A 27,911-nucleotide genomic window follows, 5' to 3' on the forward strand; every position below is an offset into this window, starting at 1 on the left:
CCAGGAACTATATTGAACTTGGGGAAGGGCATCCTGATATTTACAAAAGGTGTGGAATCTTATCACTTTGAGTCCAAAAGAAGGTAATTTGAACATTGTGATTAACTTGTTGACATTTAGGGAAAAGATGCTGAAGATAAAGCCTGAGCTGGAAATAGCGCTGAGCTTCACTGTTGGAACACGGTTTAGTTTATGGTTGACATCCCTGTACACAGTATTGTCTTTTTTTGTGAGCGCAAGCATAGGTTTTGGACACAGACAGACTTTTCAGTTGAACTTACTGACACAGACTATCCTTAGTTTCTTTAGGTAGGGAAATCCCACTTTAGCATAGGGCAAGTTAGGCCTTACACCATTCTGACAAAATAAAACCCTTATGTTACATATTGAATCTGTTGTCCTTGTCTCCTTCCATGAGGCCAACCTCACACAGCCCACTTCACCCTCAAGCGCGAGTGCCCTTTCACTGTAAGCTTTGACATGCCTGATCTCGGCTTCATTCACAGAATCACATGTAGGGCAGCTATCAAAATGAGATAAATACAAACATAGAAGACCTGCATTATCTAAGGGGAAAGAAGTACTTCCCATAGGACTTTCCTGTTTTTATGATGATTAACAAAACTCAGAAATGTCAGTTGTTATTATGGCCCATTTGCTCAAAAAGGCAGCAGTTTGCACACACACAATGACATTGGCACCAATGCAAATACACTCTATGTGCATTGGCTCGAATGTGATTGCTCATGCACAAATAATGCATTTGTTTACTTAAACGACCCATAATGATGCACCTGTTCTTCCCATGGTCGGCTGTAAATGGCCATGTTTTGTCTATAATTATTTTTATACCTTATTTGTGATGTATCCCTGTGTCTTTCTGGCCCAGGCTTTCATCGTTATATTTCATTTGATTTCTATCCTTTCTGTATGGAGTGACCTTCTTTCCTCTCTGTTAGTATACATTATCTTAACACTGTACACTAAACTAAAATCACATCATACTTTCTTGCATTTTGTATTACTATTTATTTCAACAATGATCTTTTTCTGTATACAAAAATATTTATTTTTAAAGTTCACAATCAACAAACCAATTTTATAACATCTGCACACACCGCAATACTACATATATGTTTATTTGCATCTGCCTGTATTGCTTTTAATTTTTTGTATTTGTAGCATATTTTATTGTAACCCATAGATCCTGGGCGACATAAATTCAGAATCTTCTCTTGCCTTGCTATATAAGGAGCAGTTCTCTTATTCCTGGAGTGAGAGCTCCTTGTTAAAATAGGGTCAGAAGAAAAGACTTGGCAAAGCTTGCATTTGGGCTAATTTGCAAACACACAATGCCTTGCAGATGTGGCTCAGAACTGGAGGTGAACTTCCAGTGATAGCTGCTAGGTGGGTTGTAGGTTAAAGATTTGAAAACAAAAGGAACAAATGCAATACATTCGAGTCAAAAAGGACAGAAAAAAAAGACAAGTTTTTTTTGCCCAAAAACCATTTATTTTACCTATACCAAAAACCCCCCAAAAAATACATTAAGAAAAGGCATTCAGCCTTTTTTTCGGTCCTTTTGACTCGGATGTATTGCATTCAATCCTTTTGTTTTCGAACTAATGACTGGACACCACTAGGTGGCGTTGTGGTATGTGTGACTTGGTTCAAATAGACTACCCTACTTTCACATTTCAGCGGAAAATACTTTTTTCAAGCCATTTTAAAGCAACCATAACTTTATTGGTGTACTGTATTCATGCACCAACCACAAGGCTGTTAAGACTATACTGTACTGATAATCCCTAATAAGGGTGACACCAGGTACATAGTTGTCTTGACAGCCTTGCAAATATCTGTCTTGGGTTGATGAAGCCATATATAAATTAGCACTGCCCTCTAAGACAAAGACTATTCGTTGGATAAAAATCCTTGCATTTTAGCGGATATGTATACCCACAATGCCTTGCTGAGGTGACTCAGGACTAGAAGTGAACTTGCAGTGATGTCTGCTAGGTGGCTTTGTGGAATGTGTGACTGCTCAAGTGGACTAACTGGCCTTTCTATAGAAAATCATCTTCCTCCATTTAGATATCTTCAATAATGAAACATACACATATTACAATTTGCTAAAAAATTATCTGAACAAATTGATTAACGATACTTATGGTATTGACCTTTTCTTCACAATCAAAACAATATTACTGCTAATATTTACATTTTCTATGTACAATTAACCAATGAGACATGCTAAGTACTTTAATTATGGGCTGTGTATTGCTTAGAAATCAAGTGGAGGTAGACTTGGTTAAGAAAGTTTGCTACACCTTAAGCTTCTTCATGCATTTCATTAACCCAAACCTTTTAGGCAGATGCTTCAGAAGACAGTGATGTCTGTTTTAAATCACTTAAGTGTCCCACAACTATACAGATAAGGAACAGCTAAAAGGCTCCAATTAACCTGATAACTTTCAGACAGTTGTTTTTGGAGGGAGTTCTAACTGAAATACCATGGTTAGCCAATATAGCAAGGGATTGAGATACCAGAGCCTGCTTGGAAGTGTCCAATTACATCAAATCAATATATTGTCACACGTCATTGGCATATCATAGGATGAATAAACATGATCAAAGCACTGCATCCCTCCTCAGGGTACATCAAGGAATGCCATCCCACTTTACGATATCCTATACTGTCAGTTTTGTGTCATCTAGGTGTTGCAAAAGCACTAGGCTAGCATGATGCACTTTCTGTGCTTGTTCATAATGTTTTTGTTAATTGCCCAAGATGTTTGTTCTCAAATAGAAATATACCCTATGCCTTTTGGTACATTGATTTCTTGAATGCACTACTCTGTTCTTCTTTCCTCATTGCACTATGGAACCATGTGCACTGCGAGTAGGTGCTCTATGAAGCACCAATAAGATAAATACTTCCCAACAAACATAAATTAGGGATGGACGAACCAGCATGAATCATCCAAACAAGGGGGCTTCAAATCAGCTTAAACGGGACAAGCCACTTGGATCTCAAGCTCAAAATGTTTTGAAGTTTTAAAACCGGAATTCAAGCTGCTTGTATGGGTACGAGTATTTGATGGTTCGGCTAGGAGAAAACCAAGACTGTGGATGTTTCAACCCACTAGTCCAGGCCCTGCAACATTCATGTGCGCTGCTTGCATCAGGAACATCTGAATGGCCGCCGGAGAGCATTTTGCTCGCTAAAAATCATCCAGAAGTGCGCAGGAAAAATCTGAAAAGTAGGCCGCCATCAACTTTTGCCTATGTCAGTGGTAACACAAGAGACCACTGCCAAAACCCATCACTTGGCTGCCCACAGAGCAAGGCTGATTGCAAAAGAAACACAGAGCTGTGTGAAAATCCGTTTTTTCTTGGTTGTCAAATTTGCAAAAATCATGGCTCACAAACCACCCAAAGGATCCAACCTCCTGTTGGGTGTTGAATATTCTACTTCAAGAATCCACATAAATGTAATGTCAGCAGGAGTATATGTTATCTGAACAAAGTCAATATTGTACCGAACTGAAAAAAAATATGAAATTTAGAGATTAAAATGAAAAATTCACTCACAGTTTAAAACTAATCTGGAATATGTGTGACATTCAGAGACTGAACCACGAAATGTTTAATGTTGTAGCTATTGTGATCATGCTAGGAACATAAAAATTACAGGAATATGCCCAGAGGGTAAATACATGTATGTGTAAAAAAATCTTACAGATCCGAAAATGTGTAACCAACCAAAAGCGTGAACAATTGTCATTTATGAACCAAAACTCATAGGAAGATAAGATTTGGACAAAACGTACCTTAGGCAATCTGTGATGTGTATATGTATTATTAGCAAGCTGAGCATATTGAAAATATGTTTTTTGGGAAAATAGATGTTCTGGGTAAAAGCAAAGGGGAGGTTCGTCCCTAGATTGTAAATGGCAGCATCACTCTGACACATGATGACACATCTTGACACACTGCTACTTTCTCAAATCAGGGGACAGGGAAGTCTCTGACCTAACAGATCCTTAGAGGTTTGGGCATAGACAAACAGCCTCCCCACCCACTTTGGAAAATGGATAAATAGAGACTGCTGAGGACAGGCAAGACACACTTTCACTCATCAACTGATCCACTGGCGAAGCACCCTGCAGGAAGATCCAGACTCCAGAACCTAGATCCAGACTCTAGAACCTAGATCCAGACTGCAGAACTCTGAAGCAGAGGCCTAACCCAAAGAGCTGAACCCTTTTCAGAGGGCCTTTAAAATCTAGCAACCTGATTTAAACCCTAAACTTCCACGGGGCCTAACCTAATCCATTCAAAAGCCTGGCTGAGCCGTTTGCTGCTTCTGGCCAACAACCTTTGCTAGAACCCAAGATCCAGATCAGTCCAGCAGAGCTGTAACCCAGAACCCGTCAGATCCAGTCCAAGAGGCCACGCAGAGTGCTGAGAGCAGAACCAAGCGCCTGAGACCTGTCCGGTGGCGAGCGGGGTCCAAGCCAAACCTTTGACCAGATCTTTGACGGGTCCATTCCATTCCAAAGCCATAGTAGTGAGTATTTAGCATAGAACTGTCCATAGTCATTTCTTAGAACCCAAAACGACATTGCAATTCCTTACAGTTTTTCTGTAATCGTGTTTCCCGCACGTGGAAAAGTTGCTGCGAATTTGCATTTGGCTCAATTTCACCACCTGTAAAAACAGCTATTTCTTGTTTTCAACTTCTGAATTTCGTTTTCTATCTGCTAACCATTCAACAATCATTTCTAGTGTTTCCCTGAACTTATGCAAAGCAACCCTCACTTGTTCTGAATTCACTTGTTCTGAATTCAATTTAGCGAATTAAAATCATTTTTAGCATTTTCCCCATTCATTTCAAACCACAATTAAAAGCAATTGACCTGTTTAAAATCATTACTGTTCTCTCTAAGCTTGCTGGGGGGAATCGAGATTGAAACTGCAATTGTTGATTGTTATTCCTGATACCTGCGTGCCCTCATTCCATCTCTCCATATTGCATATTGGGGGGGATGAGTAATAACAGGGGGAAAGAGTGATTACATTGTCTTTGACTGAATTCATATCAAGTTTATTTCTGTGTTGCATTCTTTCCTATCATTGCATTTCCTTGAACCATACAAAGTATTCTCTGCTACATTATTCTTCCTATTCCTACTCCTAATTGATTCAAGAGATTGTTGATATTGTAATATTACCCATTGCTGATCATTGTTCATATTCATAATTGTGATATTCAGATATTATTCATATTCATAAAAGTGTAATCTATATATTGTTCAATTCTTCAAATAAATCTTTTAATTTGCAAAACAAACCTATTTCTTGGTTCAGTGAGACCAGGGTAATTCAAAGAGAGGGGCGTTATATGAGGGTACATCATCCAGAATTAAAAGAACTTTTGACAAAAAATTATATAAATAAGGGTTTCCATTGGGCATCCCATACTAGGCATTGACTTGGTTGGAGTGATGGATTGAAATCACTTACAAGACTGCTAAAAAGGGTACAACCCAGTCCGTGTGAAAAGTGGTATTTGACTCTTGACATCATACCCAAAGTGCGTTGTTCTCAAGGAAGTGAAGGAGACAGGAAGAAACATGAGATACAGAGAGAAGCAAGAATGTGCAACCATCTCCAAATGTGTGGTGCTCCTGCAGGCTCCTCTAACCCCGCCCCTTCTCAGACCCTGAGCATCAAAGACCCTTTGGAACAAAACTGTCACAGTTCATAGGAGGACGCTTTCCTCCATACCAAATGGACTAGTTCCTTCTATTCCCATCTGCATTCCTGGTGGTTGCCATGGCGTCTCCACCAACGCCAGGAACGCAGACGGCAAACATGACAGTGCACTTGCAATGTTAATGTTAAAGGACATTTGTATCACCACCGGAGTGGTCTCCTGGCGGCTCTGAAAGAGGGAGGGAGGGGTGGTTAGTGTGAGGTAGCTGGAAAAGTGAAAGAGAGCAGTGATGTGCTGTTGGCGGCCTTAGCCCGGTGTGTCCGTTAGCTGGGCCTGGGGTGTTTGCGGCCGGTAGTCGTCGTGTACTGTCTATGTGTGTTTTTGTTTTGTTGTTGCAATGTAGTGAAGATTGTGCGGTTTGTTGTGCTGTAGGTTTGTGGTTGTGTTTGGTTTGGAGTTTGAAAGGTGTACGCAGAGGGTGAAATTGTTAGTGCAATCGGTCAGTTGGCATCTTTATCCTAGCTTGAGGTGCTGGGTTTTCTGTAATCTCCCATGGTGGGGTTCAGGAGCACCCCTGCACCTCTGTCCTGATCTGTTTGTCCGGCATTCGAGGTCCCTTTTACATCTGGCCCCCTCCTTCCCCAGCATCCCACGCAGCCCTACCTGTCTTCCCTTCCCACTCATACGACTAGTGCACCTGCCACTGTCCACAGCTCAGCTAGTGTGGTAATTGTCAATATCCTGACAACTCCACAACACTGATACTGTGGTGCCTGGTGGCAACTAAGGGGCGAGTGTGGGTGTTGGGTGGGATTAGGGTCGGTTGCTGGCTCTGTCTCCATGGGTGTCGCCTGTGTTCAACTCTGCCCGGCATCCTTTGTCCAGGTGCCGTGGGAGCTTCTCCAAATAGGGAGCTGTTCACGTTGCCGTCACGCTGAAAGTGTTCCCGTTGCCATGAAGACGCGATGCACAACAGCGCATCAACACATATTGCCAATAATGTATAAAACGTAACTCCTTCAGGACGCCGGTGCTTTTAATTGAAGTTGGTGCTCAGCGTTTCGTTTTCGCTTCCTGTTGCCTGAATTCTGTGTTAAAGACCTCTGCTTCTGTTCAATGACTGCCATTGGAATTACCTTTAATTTACTCGCTGCCAGCACATTTTTTGACCTCTGCTTCTGTTTATGGACTGCCTTTTGGGATTGCCCTGAATCTGTACTTTTGCTGCGAACATGTTAATTAACCTCAGCTTCGGTGTTCAAGGATTGGTTTGGGGATTGCTCTGTACCCTGTACTTTTTCTTGATACTCCCTTGGGAATTTACCTGCAATGTGGTGTACAGAAACTTTGAATGCAGTGCAGTGACCAGTGGAGAAACTTGGCTGAAAATGTTGGGGGGGACATGACCGCTGAAGAAAAGGTGCCCCATTCAAATGAATGGGGACAAAATAGTGTGCCATGAAAGTTGGGGGGACAAACACCCCCGTCCCCCCCTAAAATTACGCCCATGGCAGTGACTTTATATCAAGTGCACTAGTCTACCTTCGTTAGTGCGTCCTCGTTTCGCACAGAGGCAGGTCCTTACTAACCCACTAATCTCCCCTTCCTCCTTCATTTTGAACCATCTTCCTCTTCCTCTCTCCTTCATTCTTTTCCGTGGATCATCTTGCTATCTCAGTGGGGCCAGATGTATTTGTTCATCGTCAGACACATCTTCCATCTATCAAGCTTGTTGCTTGCTCTTCATCCCTGTTATCAAGGTTAGTACACTGTTAATACTGATTTACATACACTATGAGGGATCTTAATTAACACATACTGTTTTCTTTTCCACAGCTTGGCGCGTACCTGGTGGTACCTTGCTCTTTCATTTGAACCATTGCGGTGTCCGTCACTAGACACAGACAGCAGAGCATCTCATAGGAAAGGTTGCCCTCAATTGAGGAGACCCTTAGCAAGGGTAAGCATTGAGATGATTGTACTATTCTCTACAGACCATCTCTCGACGTGCACAAGAGCCCTGATGACCTGCTAACGCTCTTGTGAGTACTGACAGAACACCTTTAGTGTGAGGCTAGTCATTTTATGTATGCTGTGCCCTTTTATTCCTGTTTCCCACGACAGCTCCCGCTGATAGGATGTCTTGCTGGAGAGTGGTGCTACCAGACCTCATAAAGGATCAAATAGAGGAAGCCCCAGGGTGCAGCAGAGACTGCCAGTCTTTGGGGGGGATACACAGACTGTCCAGACCTGACCTGGGCTCACAGTGTTGACCCATGTGTTATACCAATCAGATGTGGCTCTAATAATTATGGGAAATACTAGCGACTATATCTTAAACTCAGGTATAGTTTATTTTAAAAGTTTACAAATGTCATCAGGATAGTTATGTGGTTTTGGGACATAGTTGCAGATTTAAATGCAGCCTCTGCACTGTACAGCAGCTGCCAAGGAGAGCATGTGGGACCTCTGAACCTGCTCTGTGCTAATGGAGAGTAGGAGGTGCAGATCAGCAGACTGATGAAGTAACGCACAGGTGTGGGTTATGCTTTCGGCATGGAGCTTATGAAAGGGGTTCTGATAAGCAGGCCACCTTTTCTGAGATGGAATTAACTGCATCATAGTAATGCAAATCAAAAAACAGCCAGGGCTTCCAGACACTTGCCAGATGGCAATTCCTCACAATGATTCACATTTGATCTCGTTACAACCTGACTTACTTACAGTCTGCAGCCCATCTGTTGGTGGGTGCACATACATTTGAACACATAAATCTATTTTTATTTTTGAAATAAACAATTATGAAAAATATGTCAGCATGGGGACATAAGGTTCTAAAGTTATGGACATTGATAACCAAACACTCACGCCTCAGCGATTTTGAATGATGAGGAGGGTGTTGGCTTTAATTGGCTCTACTGAACCAGTAATATCTAGAAATAGACATTGGAAGAATATTGGACATTATATTAATGAGGTTGTGTTTGTTCCTTTACCTCTTCCCTTCCTAATCCCCTTCCCCCGTTTTTTTGGTTTTTTCCCTCTCCCCCTTTTTTACTGTTACTGTGAATTGCTCAACGTTGAAACTGTTGAACCAATTGGCCAATAACATGTAAACCTTTGCATACAACAGTAGTGTGCACTATTTTGCAATTTACTATATGACAATATAGTCTACCCAAAAGTGATGGGTGTGGCACACGTGTTGGTTTCATTTTCACGTGATATTTCTGATAGATTTTTGTAATCATGTTCATACATATGTTTTTGTATGCTTTTCATACCATCTGATCCAACAAAATGGATGTGCATTGGGATTAATTGGATGTGGTAACTGTATATTAGTTGTACAAACAATTGTGTGTTACAATTAAACTATAATAGATGATGTGTCCAGCCCTGATGAAGACCTTGTGGAGATTGAAATACGTGACAGCTTTGTGTGTTGAACCGACATTGAAGTCTTAAGATATTTGGAGTCTTTCTAAATTGAACTAATATTACATTCTTGAGATTTTTGGATAAAAAATTGTAAAACAGTCAAATTACTTTTGAGTCATTTTTTAAAATGCACTTAATTAGGCAACATAACCGGAGGAGGGGGGCATTACCGTTAGTGTAATGCCCCCGGGGCCATAGTTAGAAGCCCAAGTGAAGCCCTACCAGTAATGCCCCTTCCAAGGGTTTTATTGCAATTATTGCCCTGGAACGTCGTACCAGGGTATTAATAGCAATTTTTCTCGAGTTGAGAAACAGCGCTTCAACCGTTTCTCAACTTGTGAAAAAAAGAAAGAAAATGGCCACCAGGGATTGGAGAGCAGGGACTACAGGTAGTCGCTTCTTCCTTTCCATGGGGCCATTTAAATGAATGAAAAAAGTAAGCAAACAATATTACCACCATCGAAGGCGTGAAGGGACTACATGTAGGGGTGAAGGGACTACATGTAGGGGTGAAGGGACTACATGTAGTCCCTTTTCCCTTTCCATTGTGGCCACTCGTGGGAAAGAACTACAGGACACTGCAGTGTCGGAGCCCTGTCGGGCAGGTAAGGCTCAGATGAGGGCCAATGAGCCTGCTTGTGACAAGTTCATTGACCTTGGCGGGGTAGTAACGGGAGATAAGGAGCACATAGATCATATCTAACCAGTGTAATTTTATTTAAGATTAACTGGTAAGCTTTGGCTTCCATACAAAGCAAATTACAATGCACAGCTTTCAAGGCACTTGTGCTGGGAACCCCGGTCTACTTGGCCAAGAACTTGACTGCAAGTGGTGGCTGTAGGGCTACACAGAATAAAGATAGAAAAAGACTAGATATGAGAAAGTTCAAACATGTTAGTTTTTCTACCCAGGCTTTTCTGCTGCAATTCCACATCTGTTGAACTTGTTCCTTGGGCCCTTCAGTAGAAATTCTCCCTATTAGATTTTTAAAAAAGGATTAAAAACAAATGCTTTCTGTCCTCCCCCCTCCAACACTTGGTTTAACCATTTAACTATTTATTCCCCACCTCCTAGGCCTTCTCTGACACAGCTAAAATACATGTTTTTGGCTTCAGGCAGTGGGACTAGGTGGTACACATCTCACCTGAGGCCCGCGCAGTTTGGGGTATATAATATAATATATAGTAATACAAAAATAATATAATTTATATACATAGCGGCATCCATAAGGGGGAAATAATCAGGGAAATCGACATTAGTTCAACTCAATCTGGGCAACTTGACATGATGACTAGAAGAACAAGTAACAATAAAAGGCAAGAAGACAGGGGGGCATACTGCTTTTAACAGAGTCAAAAATTGAAAAATGCTTTGCTGCTGACCCAGTTCTTAAGTATTGGAGGTAAGAAGGGTGGTACCAAGAACTGCTATGAAAAAGCATGTCATATTAGGCGTAGTCAGTCCTGGGGATGGCAAGGCAGTCAGCCCTCCAGCTGGCGTAAAAGTGATTGAGCACCCCCAGGAGTCTGATGGCAGGGGAGCATGCCCATGCAGGAGACTGTAGGCACCACCCCCATCCCCATTGACGATAATCGAATCCTGAGGGTGCTGCTCCCAGCACAACCCTCTTTCAGATAATAAGCCAATCGTAACTGTTGCTGTCTCCCTATGCGCTGCTGTGAGGAAGTACTGAGCATGGCCAGTATGTCCACGGGATCTGAACCTTCGGGTTGATGCGGGCTGCACTCAGAGGAATCATGTAACAGGGGAGAAGACCAAAGCAAGAGGTTGTAAGGAGCAGGGCCTCATCCAGCCAAGCAGTGGCTTCACCTTCCAATTCAGTTGCACAATATTTACATATAGTAGGCTAAAAATATTCTGCAATTTGGTAATTCATTTTGATATCTTCTAGACTGAGGTGGGTTATAACCAGTGACCCTGGGGAGATAGATTGACTTTATAAGCCTCTGCTAAACCATTGTGGCTCAACAATGGAACATTACATTTCTAGTCTTCAGAAATATAAAGTGCGTTTCCATGCCTTATGTGAAGATCTCCTACTTAGATAAAGCTTCTAAACTGGTGAGCTGTCTCAGTTGGTTGAAGTATGAGCTGTACATCTTTGGAAAAGCTCTGGGTCACAGCCTTCTGTCCTGATTCTAACAAAACCGATATCATGAAAACCAATAACAGTTCTATAGTAAAATCTATATTAGTACCCGGCGAGAGTCAAGCAGAATGCAACATGCATTCTGATTGGCTCTCGCCGGGTCCTTAACCGGCTGAGAATCCTTCGATTCTCGGCCGGGATTCCAGCCGCCTTGTCCTCGGCGGGGGGTGTGGCAGCCCCTCAGCCAATGATGAGGCTCGAAGCGGGGCCATCCCCGCTCCGAGCCTCCCCACGGCTGAGAGGCTGCCTTCATCCCCCGCCGGGGACTCAGGTATGTTTTTTTTTTCCTTCCCTCCCTCCCTGTCCCCTACCTCCCTCCCTCCTACCTCCTCTCCCCACCCCTCCCCACCCCACCTACCTGCTTGCTCCTGCGTCCCCAGTGGGGGATGATAGCCTCCAGCACTGTGGAGACTCACCTCCACACGGCTGGAAGCTTCCATCGGTACTTTTATTTATTTTTTCTCTTCCCCTCCCTCCTAACCCCACTTATCTTCCGCTTCTTTTTATTTTTTGGGAGCGGACGCGCTGGGAACACTTTTGTTCCCAGCGCGTCCGCTCCCGATGGCCGCATTGGAAAGGGAAAACAGACTCCGTTTTCCCTTTGCATGGCGGCCATTTTCTTGGTCGTTTCTTTTTTTGTTTTCTGTCCCGGAACGCCTCCGTGTTGCGGGACCGAAAAAAATGCTTTTAGTGCCCCGGTCACGCACATAATCTGGGCCGGGGTACTAATAGCAATATGACCCGAGCGGCGGGGGCATTTATAGGCCCGGGGCCTTCGCTCGGGCCTATAACTATGGGCCCGGGGCATTACCTGAGTCGGTAATGCCCCCGCCGCTCGGGTCATATTGCTTAAGTAAATGTCCGTATTGTGTTAAGCATTTTGATTAACAGTTCTTTATGAAAATGTAAGTATCACAGTGCCATTTGAAAGAGTAAGTTCTTGGAACACTCGGGATAAAGCGAAGTTCCACAAATACCTCTTAGATGGTGTCCCATGTACGGTTTCAACCACTACCCTTGAAATGTACCAACTATCTAATTACAAGGTACCATGAGAAAATAAATAGTTGATGGCAACAGATACTCACTTTGTCCATGACCAGTCTAATCTCTGGAATATTCGGTGCATACAATATCTGTCCATGCAGCAAAGGCTTCAGGAATGTCCATACCAGCGCCCCACTCGGAGACTGCAATATGTCTTGATAGAATTGCAGGCAAAATGGAGCTGTGGAAATAGATCAGGAGTTAGATTGATAATCAATGGCATTAAACAATTTGTTTAGCAAGTTCTGAAAATACTTGCTGGAAATGCTGTCATGCTGGTACAATACATCTGTACAATTCAATGTAACCAAATGTACACATATACTGATATATTAATAAAATGCCCAACCCCTCACAATGCACATTGACCAAACCTCTCTTGTTACTCACTTGTGCCTCTGTGACTATACATATCTCTGGTGATTTAAAACACTGATGTTGTAAAAATGTGGTCGGAAAGCTTACATTTGTGTTTTTCATCAGCGTACCCACCATCAGCATTTGACTTGATGTTCAAGTGATGAAGTCAAATCCCAGATTCTGTCCTAAGGCCTGGAGGGGAAGCTGGAGCCTAGGAAAACAAAAGCCAGGACACAGGGTGGGAGCTGCAAAGACTTCTCTGAGTCCCTGAACCTGCCCTGATGTCAGAGATGTGTACTTAGACCCAGAAGGCTGAAAGTATGATGATATCTCATTGCCCTCTTGCCAAAACCCTATCCCCAATTCCTAGATGCACTCTGGGGATGGTGAACCCAACCACGATAATATCATGATCATTGTATTGTATTGTATATACATTAGTACCACTCTCCAATGACCTGAGGGCTTGGGGCACTGACAAAACAAACAGAAAGCAGCTCTAACGCTAAACGAAGCAGATTATATACACAGTAGAACATTTTGAAGCAACATCAGGAGAATCAGATCTAATAAAAAAAGGAATGTTTTCAATTTCTATTTTTTTAAAGTTCGACTGACTTCAGGTCCCCAAGATCCACCAGAAGGGCATTCCAGGCACTTGGGGCAGTGTTGGCAACGGATCCCATGAGGGCTTTGTTAGAATTACAGGGGGGGGTCATTAGTTGATTGGTGTTATTTGATTTTAAGACTCTCACGTTGTGTTTTCTAGCCAGCCGTTCCATTAGGTAGGAAGGCATAAGTTCCAGGTGATATTTTTGAGTAATCAAAAGTAGCCAAACTGAATTCTGTCCCTCACCGAAAGCCAGTGCAGACCTTGCCTGGCATCCGAAACATGGTCACTCCATTTAAGTCCAGTAGCCACTCCAACCGCGCTGTTCTGTATCACCTTGAGGCCGTCACAATCTGTTTGCGTGCTGCCAATAAGCAGGCTGCATCAGTAATCAGTTTTAGAGCAGATTATTGCACGTGCAATTGTCTCTGCGTTCTTTTGTGGAATAAAAGGCGGGAGTGTCACAAGTAGTTTGATGTAATAGGTGGATGCCGAGACCAGCCCGCTAATCTGTGCCCTCATGTTGAGGTTCTGGTCCAGGATTATGTGCAGAGTTTTGACATTACTCTGAACCTCAATTTTCCAATCTGTGATGGAGAAGCTTTTGTAGAGTGGGCCTATCTTTAGAATTGTCTGCGATGAGCCAACCACCATGAGTTCGGTTTTGTCTTTGTTAAGAGCCAGCCCATTTTGAATCATCCATACTTGGATGATATCAAACTATGTTGTTTTTACGCTCATCCTGCTTGTGTATTCCAGTGAGTGGGATGACACATTGCTTGTCATCCTCATAGTTCGTGAAAGTGATACCATTACTTTCCAGCATCTCATTTGTGATACTTATATCCCAGATGCACATCGAGCGATGCACAAAGCATATTTCCATTCAGTCCCTATTGAGTTTGGGAGACCAAAATAGAGAATCGCTAGTATGAAGAGACAAATCTTGATTAAGCTTAATGTTTCTAGGGAAATGAACACCACAGGATCCTAATATGCCAAAAAGAGATTGTTGCTGGGAAAAGCAAAAACTTTACATGGTGCTGATGCTGGAACAAAGCAAGGTACATTGTGCAGCCACTGTCTCCTGCCCATGAACAGGTTCCCCATGACCTCTGATTAATCCATACTATCAGTGCAGTTTCCAATAGGTAGAGACGTTCTGAGAGCAGAGCTGCCGAAGACAGACAGATGTGTGAATCTTGTCTGCATTCAAAATGGGCACGGCCCATCGATAAGCCACAGACCGTAGGCAGCTGGAACAAATTGCTTAATTAGGCCAATCTTAGAGCCGCGTGCTATTCAGGAAGGACCAAACACAATCAGCAAAAACTTTAGAAAGATAATGGGAAGTAAAGGGTAATAAAAGGCCAAAGAGAGACAAGTATAGTTAAGCAGTCCAATAGGAACTAGCAAACCAGAAAGAGAGAGAGAATGATTCCAGAACCACAGCAGCAAAGCCAGAAATGGGACCTCAAAGGCAGACTGGAGCATCAGAAACTGTGAGAGTCATAGGCAGATGAGGTAAGCTGGCCAAGCTTCTAGTGATTAGAGAGTGAAGAGGCCTTATAAGAGGTAATCCCTGAAAATCCTAAAGAGCCTGACAGTGTATGTAAGTTAGGCGGGCAAACACTGAGGAGGCCCGATAACCCATAAAAAAAACCAGCAATGTATCTATTAAAAGTGAGAATGGCGCAATATCCTTTTACAGTGATGGGGGCATACGATTCCTTATTTGTGAGAAAGGTGCACCATCACGTAGTATTGGGAAGGGCACAGTATCCCTTGGTAGTGAGAAATACAGGATATCTTTTTTGGGGGACCAAATCACTGGAACAGGAAGAAACGGGACAGCATTTTCCCCCAAGCTGGCTTACAAATAGAGGTCTGGGTGCTATAGTCCTGGGGATGTATATGGTGGTATGTGATTGAGAATAAAGAGGCCACTGGGGGCTACATCCCTGTGACTGTGAGAAAGCGAAATAAGTAGCTGTGTGCAATACTGAACCTTGACACTTTATAGTTTGTCCCCTCCTAACACCTTAAACCATTCCCAGAGAACATCCTGTTCTATCGGAGAGTAAAACCCATAAGACCCATGTTTGTTGCTTTATGTACCCCGCCTTTGTTCAAGACAGAAAACTGAAAAACTATGTTAGAGTAATTTCTCTAGGAGAGAGGTAGGACTTTAGTTTTCAGGCGAAATGTAGCCTTATTTTACTGGAACCTAACACCTTATCGGATGACCCATCCTGCCATCTTAGTCTTAGAACTTTCTCAGGGAGGAACACTTTTGTTGTAGATAAACACCCAGGTGTTTCTCCCAATCAACTCATGATGACCAATTAACCAAGGGTAAACCCTTATATGTTGTATTGTGTTGGTCCGCCACAGTGAGCCAAAATCAAATGTCAATTAGCCTATATTGTAAGCATACTTTCTGATGTTTCATAGTAGCCTGTTAGTAAACGTCTTGGCCTACTTTCAGGACGCATCTTGATTAATAGCAATTTTTCTCTTTCAACGCACGGATAGGAATAAGCCCAGATTTCTTCTAGCAATGATTGTGTTTCAAAAATATAGCTAAGGACCTCCTTCATGGCACTACCTTGCCACAACATTTAGGATGAAAAGTTGCATGCAGATGGCTACACAGAATAAAGATGGACAAAGACTGGGTATGAGAAAGTTCAAACATGTTATTTTTTCCGACTAAATAAAAGGTTAGGGGTATTTTTTTCTACCGAGGCTTTTTCTGCTGCAATTCCCCATGTGTTCTACCTATTTCTTGGGCTCTTCATTAGAAATTCTCCCTATTGGATTTTTGAAAAGCATTGAAAACATATGCCTTCTGATTTTTTCCCCAGCATTTCATTTAACTATATCACTACTTATTCCCACCAATGCTCAAAATGACTAATGTTCATCCCAGTGTCACAATACATTGGCAACGTCCATGACTCATCTAAGACCTTCAGGTGGACACAATATGGAGAATATAATATATCTCAGGAGATACCGTATCATTTGACCACGTGGAAAAGTAATTTGACCGTATAGATATAATCAATAAGCATACAATCCGAAATAGGTGTTTCTTATTCATAAGCAACTCTGTATAGGTGCCAAATTATTCGACTCTCCATATGAATCCCTTCTCTCCACTACCCCCCTCCACAAATCTATGTCTTGATTGTCTGACACTATATTTGCAAAATAATAATAGCAACATGTATTTGTTTGCTTATTTATATGTATATATCGTAAGGAAGGCATGGTATAAACAGCAAGACTGACACAAGTGACCACAGTTCAAGGGTGTTTATTGAACTTCAATTGGGTTTGGAAAATGGCTCTCTAATCCCAAATCTAAAGATGGGAGCAAGCTACGACCATCAAATAATAATAACGCAGTCCTGGTGGTGTCTCATCAAACTCAAAGGGCCTATACTAACAAACCTATTGCCAATCCTTACCTCTAAATATAAACAGTGTGGGAAACAATGTTATGCAAAATAAAAGTGTTAAAGAAATCATATGTCAGGATATTCAAGCCGTAGGCTTCCCTTCCACACTTTTTCAGCATGGGACAAGGCGTCACATTCAAGCTTAGCACAGTCTCTGGCTTCTCTAGCACAAGGGTACAGTTCAAATCTTCAACATCATAGTCTTCTGTGCCAAAGTCTCTTTACCAATCAAAGTCTCTTCTTCAGAGGGCCTGATGTAACAAACAGTAAAGTTGCTTTCCTTTTTGTATTTCACATGTACACAGTTTTCTTAGGTGATTTACTAATCACCTCGGACCCCCCTCTGCCGTGCTCAGATCCACTTTAACACAATTTTCTCAGGATATTATCGTGTCCAATTTCTCGGGTGATTCACTGTTCACCCCGATCCCCCTCAGCCGGGCTCAGATCCACTTTGACACAAAATCTTCAATCAGTCTCCCTCCGCCGGGCCTGGACCAAGTTATCTAATTTAACACAAATTTGCTTTAACCTAGAGCTTCCAATTGATCTCCCTCTGCCGGGCTCAGACCAACTTTTATCTACTTTGCCATGAACTTTCTTTACTGTATCATTATGGAAGACTTTGATTGTGTGCAGTATTTTGCTTGACCACTTCAATTCACAATCCGTTGCCACTCTTTAACTTTTGTCCACTCTCAGGTGGATACCTTACAGAGACCTTCGATTGAGCACACATGTGGTAATGGACCACTCTGTCAAAGGTATGGTATCTTGGTTTCAAAGTTCAATCACTCATCTGCAGTTCAACTTTACTCACGTTGGTTATCACACGCGTTTCAAACAACGTTCGTTCCAGCGCTCGCCATACAATGTTCCCGCTTGCAAACTTGGCTTCAACACAGACCAGTCCTGTAACAGTCCCCCCAACTCACTGGCTGTGTTGATTTTGCTGTGGCATAGATTTGTTCTTGGAGCCAAGGACAGTACCATGCAGCTGGCGATTCTCCCCACCTTGATTATCGACGTGGCAGGGCACCGGGTACCTCCCACATACAATGCAGGATTCCTCAGCCTAGTTTCCTGGTCTTACGCTTTCTATTCACAAGGTTTCATGAAAGTAATGGTTCCTTATCAAAAAGGTCAACGGAACTTCCCTTCTTGCAACCCCCTCCTGTCTTGCCATCTTTCTTCTTTCATTAAACAGCCATCTTGGAACTGATGTTTCCTCGTGTGCCTTGCCTCACTCAGAGTGTGGTCTCATGCGCTGCCTTTTATCAGGGTGGGGAAGTGTAATGGAAGTCAGGTGTGTGTGATGCCAGTAATTGCCTGACCATTGTATTAGAACATGTCAGGTATACTGTTCAGGTGTTAGTCTGTTTTCTCTCATAGCGGGCTGTCCATGAGAAAGTGTTTGTGTTGTAAAAAGGGGTGGGGGGTTGATTTATTAAATATCCTACCTGGTAGAATGGGGTAAAGGTGTTACAGGGAAGGGGATACAGACTCCCACTCCCCGAAGACCCCTCCTCACCGAGGTGATCCTCCTGCACGGTTCCACACCCAGGAACTGGATCCAAAAGTGATTGCCATGTCCTGGACACCTGGATGACAGATCCCCTGGGACTAGTGGGTGAGACACCTTCTGGTGTCTCACAATATGCAGGAAGGAACAATGCTCCATTGATCACAAAAGAATGTAAAATAGATAAGAAATCCATTTCAGTGGGAAGCAGTGAGCTTCTTACAATGGGGTGAGTTCAAGTGACATTCTGACCAGGCTGTTCGGCGGGAGTGGGAGTGAATGGAACAGTTACCAGGGACAAGACATGGGTGGACATACATAGATTAAGGACAACCAACATTAGACATTTTTACGTGCAGGTAGACGGTACGGACGGCTGAGTTAGGGATGTGACCATGATGGATGAAGTGCTAGAGTGGAGGCAGAGACAGTGAGGAACAGAGGCAGGTTAGAAGCAAGGGGAAAATGTTAGCTAGAAGGTAAATGAGAGGTAATACTACTAATACTGATAGTAATTATAATAACAATGGTATTCATATTAATGATAACACAATAATGATATTTGAACTAGAAAACCCCTTTAAGAACAATTTGATAAGATAAAAAATTGTTTTTCAAATATCTATAAAATGTGCTGTTTTTAAAGCAAATATGTATCTTTAAATGTCAATTTCAAGATATATATTTACAGCCTGGAAATGGTATGAACAAAGAAAGGGAGAGTCACAAGTAAAACAAAATGTTACACCCCATAACACCACCTGCTAAAAAGGGCAGGTGGAAGCGATTTAAAAGAAAAAAAAAAAAACTTACAACACAGTTTGTCACCAAAAAATATAAATATTTTCAACACCTGAAATGAGAATGTTGGCACTCAGCAAAGAGGGCTCGCACAAGCAAACACACGTACAATGGACTTATGATAAGTCTGTAGCTTACTGACTTAAGTGTGTTCATAAGAAACAACGGTTCCAATAGCAAGGGAGATCAGTCAGACTTTATGATATTGTGTTTTACTACCTGCACGTATCGGAAGCAAATAATGCCATAATAATCGGATGTTGCATTAAGGTTGGTGCTTTAATATTTGCACTTTCTTGTGAAAGGTTGCAGTGTTAGTGACGCCAAGCTATGCCAATACACGTTTCGCCTCCTGTTTTAAAATGCTTCTCAACAGCGATAATACATAAAAATATCATTAAGTACCACTGATCACACTTGTATCTTGGGAAAACACCCACAATGAGTTACAGACAGGGTCGACTGGGGCATAAAATTGTCGTAGACACCAATGAAAAAGTGGCCCACAGCTGCAAATGGCAATTGATTCCATTTGTGACAGATCGTTTGAGTAGTACCCAAGGGGGAGGTTTCTGATAAAATGTTATGCAAATTGTGCATTTTTAAGAATATTTTTTCAGTGACTCTGGTCAAACCTGCTAGCCGAATTGTGAAGTAAGTATCAAACTGACCCACATGGGCCAAAAAAACTGGCCCACAGCATCATTTTGTGTTTTGGGTTCAGGCATTGCCCTATAGGCCACCCCAAGCCTGGTTACAGACTTACCAAAACGTCACTTCCACGTTGTCTTGCACGACAGTGAAGGTCACCTTTATATCATCACAATTTCAATGTGTTGTATTAGGCTTATCATTCATTGACACATTGACACTCTGGGTAGCAAGCTATCTAAAGCTGCATGGACACAGTTTTCCACTCCCCTTCTCAACTGGAAAACTAATTTTCAATACTTGGGTACACCGGACAACAGATTTAAAGATGGTGAAATGCGAACCTCTGATTAAATGTAGAAACAGAAAAAGTCTGATCGGCTATATTGACCTCAAGAACCAAATGGACGACATCAGAGACTCTGGCAAACCAGCCCTACTCCTCCTCCTAGACCTGTCAGCGGCTTTCGAACTCTGCAAACTTCTCCCCAAATGCTACAGCATGGATTGCCTCCTTCCTCCAAGGGAGAGCCATGAGAGTCTTTTCAGACCAAACCTGCGCACACCCTAGCACTATCCAGTGTGGAGTCCCACAGGGCTCGTATATATCCCCTACTTTATACAACATTTTCACCAGGCCACATCCTGGACTCAGTAGGCATCACATATACAAACTACGCTGACAACACACAGGTCCTCCTGGCTCTATCAGGGGACCATGAGTCCGACTCTAAAACCCTAAACGCTGCCTACTGTACTATCCAAACCTGGATGGCAGAGAACTGGCTCTGTCTAAACGGAGACAAAACTGAACTACTCCTAATCGGCTCACCCGAAACATTAAAGAAACTTGACATCCTATACAATCTCTTCACCATTGACAACACAAAAATCACAGTGTCCCAGGCCGTTAAAACCGTTTTTACCTAGACTCCAACCTCTTTATGACGAGACAGCTAAATGCCATTGCCTTTTCTGCAGTCTTCCACTCTAAAATACTCAACACAGCCAGACCCTTTCTGACTAAGCAAAACTGCCTGACCCCTAACCAGAGCGATAATCGGGGGCCGGCTTGACTACTGCAATGCCGCTGACCAGGAATATTGAAAAACTTCAAATTGTCCAAAAAAGGCCTCACATTTCAGCTGCCAGGAAACAAACCCACTGGCGGCCCATTAAAGAACGCATCATCTTCAAAACATTGGCCCTCACTCACAGATGTATCCACCACGCAGCCCCTCAATACCGATCACAAAGAATTACCAAGTCACTCACAGGGAGACCAAGCAAAACCCCATACACCAACCTACTCTCAGTGCCCAAGGTCATAAGCACACAGGCTGGAGAATCCAGCTTCCCTTTCATTGCCACGACCCAGTAGAACTCCTTGCCATATAACCTCAGAGGAATATCTTCCCACATAGCCTTCCGCAAAGCAATTAAAACACTACTGTTTGTCTGAACCTGCCAGTGTCTACTCCACAGGACACCAAATGTTTAGAAATGTCCTGCCTGTAAAACTGCCACTCTTCTTGTAACCAAGTCGTTTGTAAAACGCTGCTACCAATGTAAACTTAACTTGCTACGCCGTATGTAACCAGTAAGCAACCTATGCAACATGCAACATGTCACTAAGTCACTGTTGTAAGAGCGCCTCAATGCCCCTGGGCTGCTAGTGGACTTTATAAATTCAAATAAATAAATATATAAATATTATTTCTGTTTGAACATTGTTTTATGCTCCTTTTGGAAAATAATTCAGATCCACGATAGTGTGTTGCTTCCCTACACCACATGAAACAGACCCTGTGTGCTTCCAGAGACCCATGACCAAAATAAATGAGTTCATAAACAAAAACAGGCGGCAAAGTAAAGAAACTGCCCTAACCTCCGAATTTAGAGCATAGCAATGTGACACAGCATCCTGATAGGAAGGAAAAAGGCCCAACATTTATGGGAAGGTATCTTAGCTCAACTGGTAATTTGGAACTTTCCTCTACTCGGTAGGGCACATTTCAAGAATATTACGAGCAAGTAACATAATTCAGAGCATCACTAACTCAGTTCTGACCATATTGAGACAAAGCATGTTGGACCTTGAGGGAACGGTCAACAGCACAAAGAGGACAATTCACAATATAAAGGCACATCAGAAGGTTACTTGAAATCAACACATCAGAACACCCCAAGAGAGGGAGGAGGATAAGATTAAGTGCCTATTAGCCCCCTTGGAGGTGCCATCCACCAATAAAAATGCTCGGAACTCAGGCTGTATTCACTAAGGAAAGCCTGCATTCTGGGCATTCTCATTGGTGACGGGTGCTTCCCTTCCCTGCACCCTGTTCACCATTTAGCACCGTGTAGTTTTCTACACGGGTCCTAATGGTGTGCTTTTTTCCAAAAGGAAAATAAAAACGAAATTTACCTTCGTAGTGCGGCTCAGCTCTGGCAGTGCTACTCTTCGGAAAGTCTGCTGTTCATGTTGATAACATCATAGTCATCAACATGGAAAATGGACTTCCCCGACAGCACCGCCAGAGCCAATCTGCCCCACAAAGGTAGGTTTCTTCCTTCAAAAAATAAAAAAAGCACACCATTAGCTCCCTTATAGGAAAACTACACGGGTGCTAATGGCGATACTAAAGGAGGCGGTGGGCCGACCCTGTCGGTAACAGCATTGCTACCCTCATTAAGGGACCCTCGTTTCACTCGTGCCCTTAACTTGGGGCGATGGGCCATTACTGACAACTTCGGCCCTGCACCTCGGTTAATATCGCCTCATTATAATTATGACCACGACAGGGTTTTGCAGTAGTTCCAACCAGGCGAGGACACTGATGACTTTAAAGGATCTTTGGCCTCTAGATGTGAAAGAGCATAATGCTTTCACAAACCTTATATCATCATGCTACAGAGTTCAAAAGTGCTTCCAGATTCTATAACTACACCATAAAATAGATTGTACATTGTTTCCTGTATGTAGTTAGTGAAATAATGCCTTCCACTGGTGTTCTCTGTAGAGCGCTGAACTCGGCAATTTTAGCCCCGGAATCAAACGTGTGCCTTGTTCTGGTTATTGGAGAAAGATACACTATTTAAGGCAATAGAGGCCATACATGACTTTTGATATCCCTGGAGCCCTTAGAGCAGTGCTCCACAACTGGGCAGCAGTCTTCGACAAACCAATTTGAGGAAAAAAACCAAGATATCAGAATAGTGGGGTGATCCAGGTCTCTTGAACTTTCAAACATGTTAAGCAAACCATCAGCTTGAGAATCACTGAAGAAAGGTTCCTGTGAAGGGCAACAGACTGCCATCTCACATGGCAGTGAAACATGCCCTCGAGCCTGCCTGGGACTGGTAGGGCCACGCTGGGTAAAGTTAGATGATGCTTTATACTTGTTTTCGGTATTTGGTCAATGCATCGACTGCAAACAGTCGAATGCCATACCATTGAAAAAAATGTACCGACAAAAAAAAGCATCAAATACATTTTTTTCAATGGTAAAGTGTTTCGTTTCATTATTTTGGGTTTTAAAGGTTAAAAAAAGGGGTTGGGTGGTTGAACTCCCCCACCCCCCGTTAAAAAAAAAAATGCATTGGATGCTTTTTTTGGCGATGCATTTTTTTCCATGGTATGGCATTCCACGGTTTGGCAGTCGATGCAATGACTATGAACCCGTGTTTTCTATTTTTATCACAAGCACTCGTGCTGGAAATAGAAACACAAGTTTCCAACGTTCGCCATGCATTGTGCACCCACACTAGAAATAGAACACATATTTCTTCTGCTGGAGACAGTCATTCTCCCATGGGAAACACACATTTCTCCCCTTTTCTAGTACGGTTATTTTTGCCCATCCTGGAACTAACTTGTTTTTTTAGGTATTCCTGTCCAACCGCCCACATCATAAATATGGAAAACATACTTTGAAGTGAGGATTTCAAGGATCATTTTCAATAGGCCGAACATAAATGGTGAGTTAGATGTGGCAGCGACCGACACCATGATAGCAATCCAGCTGGGGGCAGTCAAAAAGAAGTTCATCTTCCCCCGACCGACTGACATTTTGATGAGATGACCCATAAATATTTGCTGGCCATTGGGGAGAGAGGAGGGTTAGATTATGGATAGAGCAGTTATTTTCCCTTGTCTGTGATTTTGAAGCTTGGAATAATAGTCTGCTTCAGGTGTGCAGAGCAAGGTGTGAAGGCAGACACATATAGTGCAATCTGACTTCTGCAACATCTCAGCAAAGCTTGCATTTTATTTTTGACGATAAGAAATGTAGCCAGGCATTTTCCCTCCCCCTGGGTTGTTTTATCGTCATTACCCACTTCTTTCAGATGCCAGCGAATCCGAATTTTTACATCAGTGTTGAAAACAGGCTGTGGTTTTACAAACCACAAATTGTCTTTGTGGAATACCTGCAAATGAACAGGGGAATAAGAGTAATGTTGATTTGGGGTAAGCCTCTGCTCGCATACCAACCAAATACTAAACGCTAGACAGGTTTACAGTATGTGTCCATTTTATATGCATGAGTAAAAATGCACATATATGTACATGTAACGAGCTCGGTTTAGCTGCATATTTGTCAGTCCAGATTGCATTTAAAAGTTGAGTGAGCACAGCCCCTATTTACAATAGATATCTTTAATATAATATCCATGATGATAACTGAACACATAAATGTGTGCCTGAAAGGAAAGGTGATTCTTTGGTATTTGTGTGAAATAATCATTTACGCTTTCGTTTTCATATGAGTACCCATGGATACAAAAAGCGGTATATACTGTGCATGGCAATGCAGAGTAATGGTTATCTTAATATATGCTATATAGTGTGACCCTAAAACCCAACCATGGTACACCAATAAACCTCAGGGTATCATTTGGGAGATACACGTAATATTGCCAGTTTTTTCCATACAAGAAACATATTTGTTTCAGTTTTCATTAGTTCTAGCAGGGGTGTTGTTAGGTCTGGAAAGGATCCACGGCTACGCTAATGTTGGGACTTGGGGCTAGCTAGCCTTTTGGTTGTAGCCCCTGAGCTTCTATCCACGGCTACCACCAAAGACGTGGGTCTGTAGTCCCCCCACAGCCCTCCCTAGCAAAGCCTAGGGATTCAGCAAACAGCATATACCTATGAAAGGGCATTGGGTATTCTGCAGGTGAATTACTAATTTCCCTTGTACATGTTCTGCTGTAATTGGTCATCAAGTGGTTCTGTGCTCTTTGCTCACTACTCTTTTGCAAGGCACCTACTTGCGGCACTGCCCAGCCTACTTCACGCTTCCATCTACCTGTACGTGTTTCTGATCGAAGCACCATGTCCCCAATAAATGTAAACACAGATTCAAATTAATTGGATGCTGGGCCTTACTTGAGTCTTCTGGGATGCTGTATTTGTCCATGTCCTTCTTCAGTATGTCAGTGATTTGTGGCATACTATTGAACATATTGTCATTGCTGAAGAAGTTGGACTCCTCTTTGCAGACTGCCATGATCAGGGAGTGCAAGGAACCGAAGGTGGATCTCCTGGACTGGCTGGTGCCCAAAAGCTAAAAGACAAAAGGAATTTCAATGAGCAAACTGAGGTCAGTAGTTTAGGTGACAACAGAACACACACATACACACAGCTTCTGCGTGCAAGTCATTATTATTCTCCAGCATGGGATCTGGCATGGATTCACATGGTCATGAATATTCCCCATCGTCAGGCTGGGAATCCTCGGTAAAAGATAAACCAGTTTCACTTTCATTCCAAAACTGTATTTCTCCTCTAAACAAATCACTCTCCTCTTCGTCATACTGACTCCATTCAACGACAGTCCTCTCCCAAAGCCCCGCCTCTGGCAGCCATCTTCGGATTTTTACCACACGCGCCCAAGCAGACTCAACCAGCACAGCCAAAGTCCTTGCCAATAAATTCCTAGGCACCTACTGTGACTACCACAGCGGCAGTAGGTGCCAATCCTACGATAGTGGCTCCTATGGCCCAAAGGGTTTACCTGCCTCCAAGGCGTGACACGGCCGCCGAGGCAGCAGTGAAAGCTGCAGGCACCCATGGGGGGGAGGGAGGGTCTGGCCCAGATCCCAGTTCAAAACCCTCAAGGAGGAAAAGGGGTTGGGTGAGGAGGCCCCAAAACACCCGTCCAGTGTTGATGTTCAACCGATGGACATCTCATCCACAGATGATGATTCTTGATCTCTGTATTTTTGGTACATATTCCTACTCTCATTCCATGGGGTTTGCTAGCAGATTAGGGACATCTTATTGGTATCACAGGGGAAAAAAACGAATAAAATGCTGAATGCACATATTACAAAAGCCTGACTAGAATGAAAATGCCCAACTAGGTGAGCAGGGGTTGTGGGGGTGTTGTAAATTGCACCCTCCCCACCAAGACAGATTATAATATGCTGAAAACCAAAACCAATGGCACTTATCTTGTAGCTCACAAAAAGCAAAACTTGTTTTTTGGTTAGGATAAATGCCAGTCTGTGTCAAAGTACTGAGAGAGTGACAGGAAGCAAAATGTCATTCTGAATGGTATCAAGAGGATACCAGGCCTGTGTCAACCAGGACAAGAAAATCATGGCTGCATTGCAGGAGAAAACTGGTGGCCCGCACACCCTTACACTGCACTGCATCCCGCATCTTCTCCACAATCATGCCCGAAAATGAATATCCTGCACTGTGGTTGGACTATCATCTCAGCATCAAGACAAATAACCTTACAGAGAGGTTAATATGTGCTGGTCGAAGACAAAGGCACACAAAACATTCCAGTCAGAGTAACAAAATATTAGGAGGGGCATATGTAATTCTGTGGGATTTTGAATGAAGGAAAGATATGAATACCGGGGGTGCATTGCAAATGAAGCATATAATCATGTATTACCAGGTTTTTGTCTGAATTTGTGGCAAAGGGCCTGTGTGACATCTCTACATCCAGCTTTCCCATCCTGAATAACTCCCAGCCAAAGTCCTTCAGTCCTCTGGCTCCAACTCCCTGCAGGTCAAACGTTTCTCCAAGCAGAGAGTGGGAGGAAGATCCCTTTCCTTGGCTGGTTCCTCCCTAAGGAACGGCCTCCCTGCCCCCCCATACTTGAGCCGGATTTCCTTAAGTTCTGGAAACTTCTCAAGACGTTCCCTGTTCTCCTCTTCCTTCCCTCTCCCATGTACCTCTCCCGCTGCCACTGCGACTTGGGCCTGGTTACACTTCGGAGTCATAAAGGAGCCAGACCACCCCCTATCAGCCCTTACCCTGACAAGCCCAACCTGGTTGTCCCTGTCCATCGCACTCATCTTCCCTTCCCCCCTCTTGCCCTTGCTGCTTTGGCCTGCCTTTCACTTTCCTGCCGCCAACCTTGGGGCACCACACTCCTGCACTTCTCCCTCTAGCCACTCCCCTTTGCACTTACCATTTTTTTCATGCACTTGCACGATAGGATTGTCACATGGCCAATATAACCATTTGTGTTATTCTTTTCTGGTAACCGTGTCCCCAACCCCCAATCTTGTCTTGTGACACCTGGAAATGTGTATAGGCGCCATACAAATGTCCAATAAATAAATACAATAATCCAAGATGGCCTCCGCTACAATGTATGAACCAGAATTTGATATATAACTCCTTTCAGAGTGATCCTATCAAATATGTTCAACTGACCTTTATTGTTCACCATAAAAACTGAATAGAGAAGGTCCTTAAAAGAATTGGATATCTCTTATTGTTCAGAAGTTTCTGTTTTAAGTTCATTTTTCATGATGGCGAAAAAAGAAAAAAAAAATCCTTCTATTTTGTTACAGGGTCTGGTAATTGGCAAGAAAATATGACCAGCATTTAAGAGTAGCTGAAGCATGAATTTTGGTTCTATCTTCCAGTAAAATCCTTTTTTTCAAAATTTCGATACCTCCAGATTTCAACAGTCATTTAAAAGTAGAACTTTCTCAATCAGCCCAAAAAACATGGATAATGGACTTTCCTTGTGTATCTTGATTCAGTAAAGAAAGAAATCGCCCCTGGTTAATCCAAAATGTTATGAAGAGGTTTTAGAGTGTATTAAGAAGAGAGTTGAGTGGAGCAATAACAAATCCATGAATGTA

General features: G+C 42.8%; 1 protein-coding gene across 1 annotated transcript in view; it reads right to left on the reverse strand.

Annotated features, from left to right (window-relative positions):
- ABCA13 (ATP binding cassette subfamily A member 13) overlaps positions 1–27,911 on the reverse strand; it is a 2,251,223-nt gene that overhangs the window by 1,898,493 nt on the left and 324,819 nt on the right. The window contains exons 12-13 of the mRNA XM_069613428.1: positions 25,182–25,359; positions 12,423–12,562 (exon numbers count right to left, since the gene is read on the reverse strand). Of these exons, the coding sequence (XP_069469529.1) occupies positions 12,423–12,562; positions 25,182–25,359 (318 nt within the window). The remainder of the gene's footprint in view (positions 1–12,422; positions 12,563–25,181; positions 25,360–27,911) is intronic.

This window comes from Ambystoma mexicanum, chromosome 5p (genome assembly GCF_040938575.1).
Source record: "Ambystoma mexicanum isolate Mex_15411 chromosome 5p, UKY_AmexF1_1, whole genome shotgun sequence".
NCBI lineage: Eukaryota > Metazoa > Chordata > Amphibia > Caudata > Ambystomatidae > Ambystoma > Ambystoma mexicanum.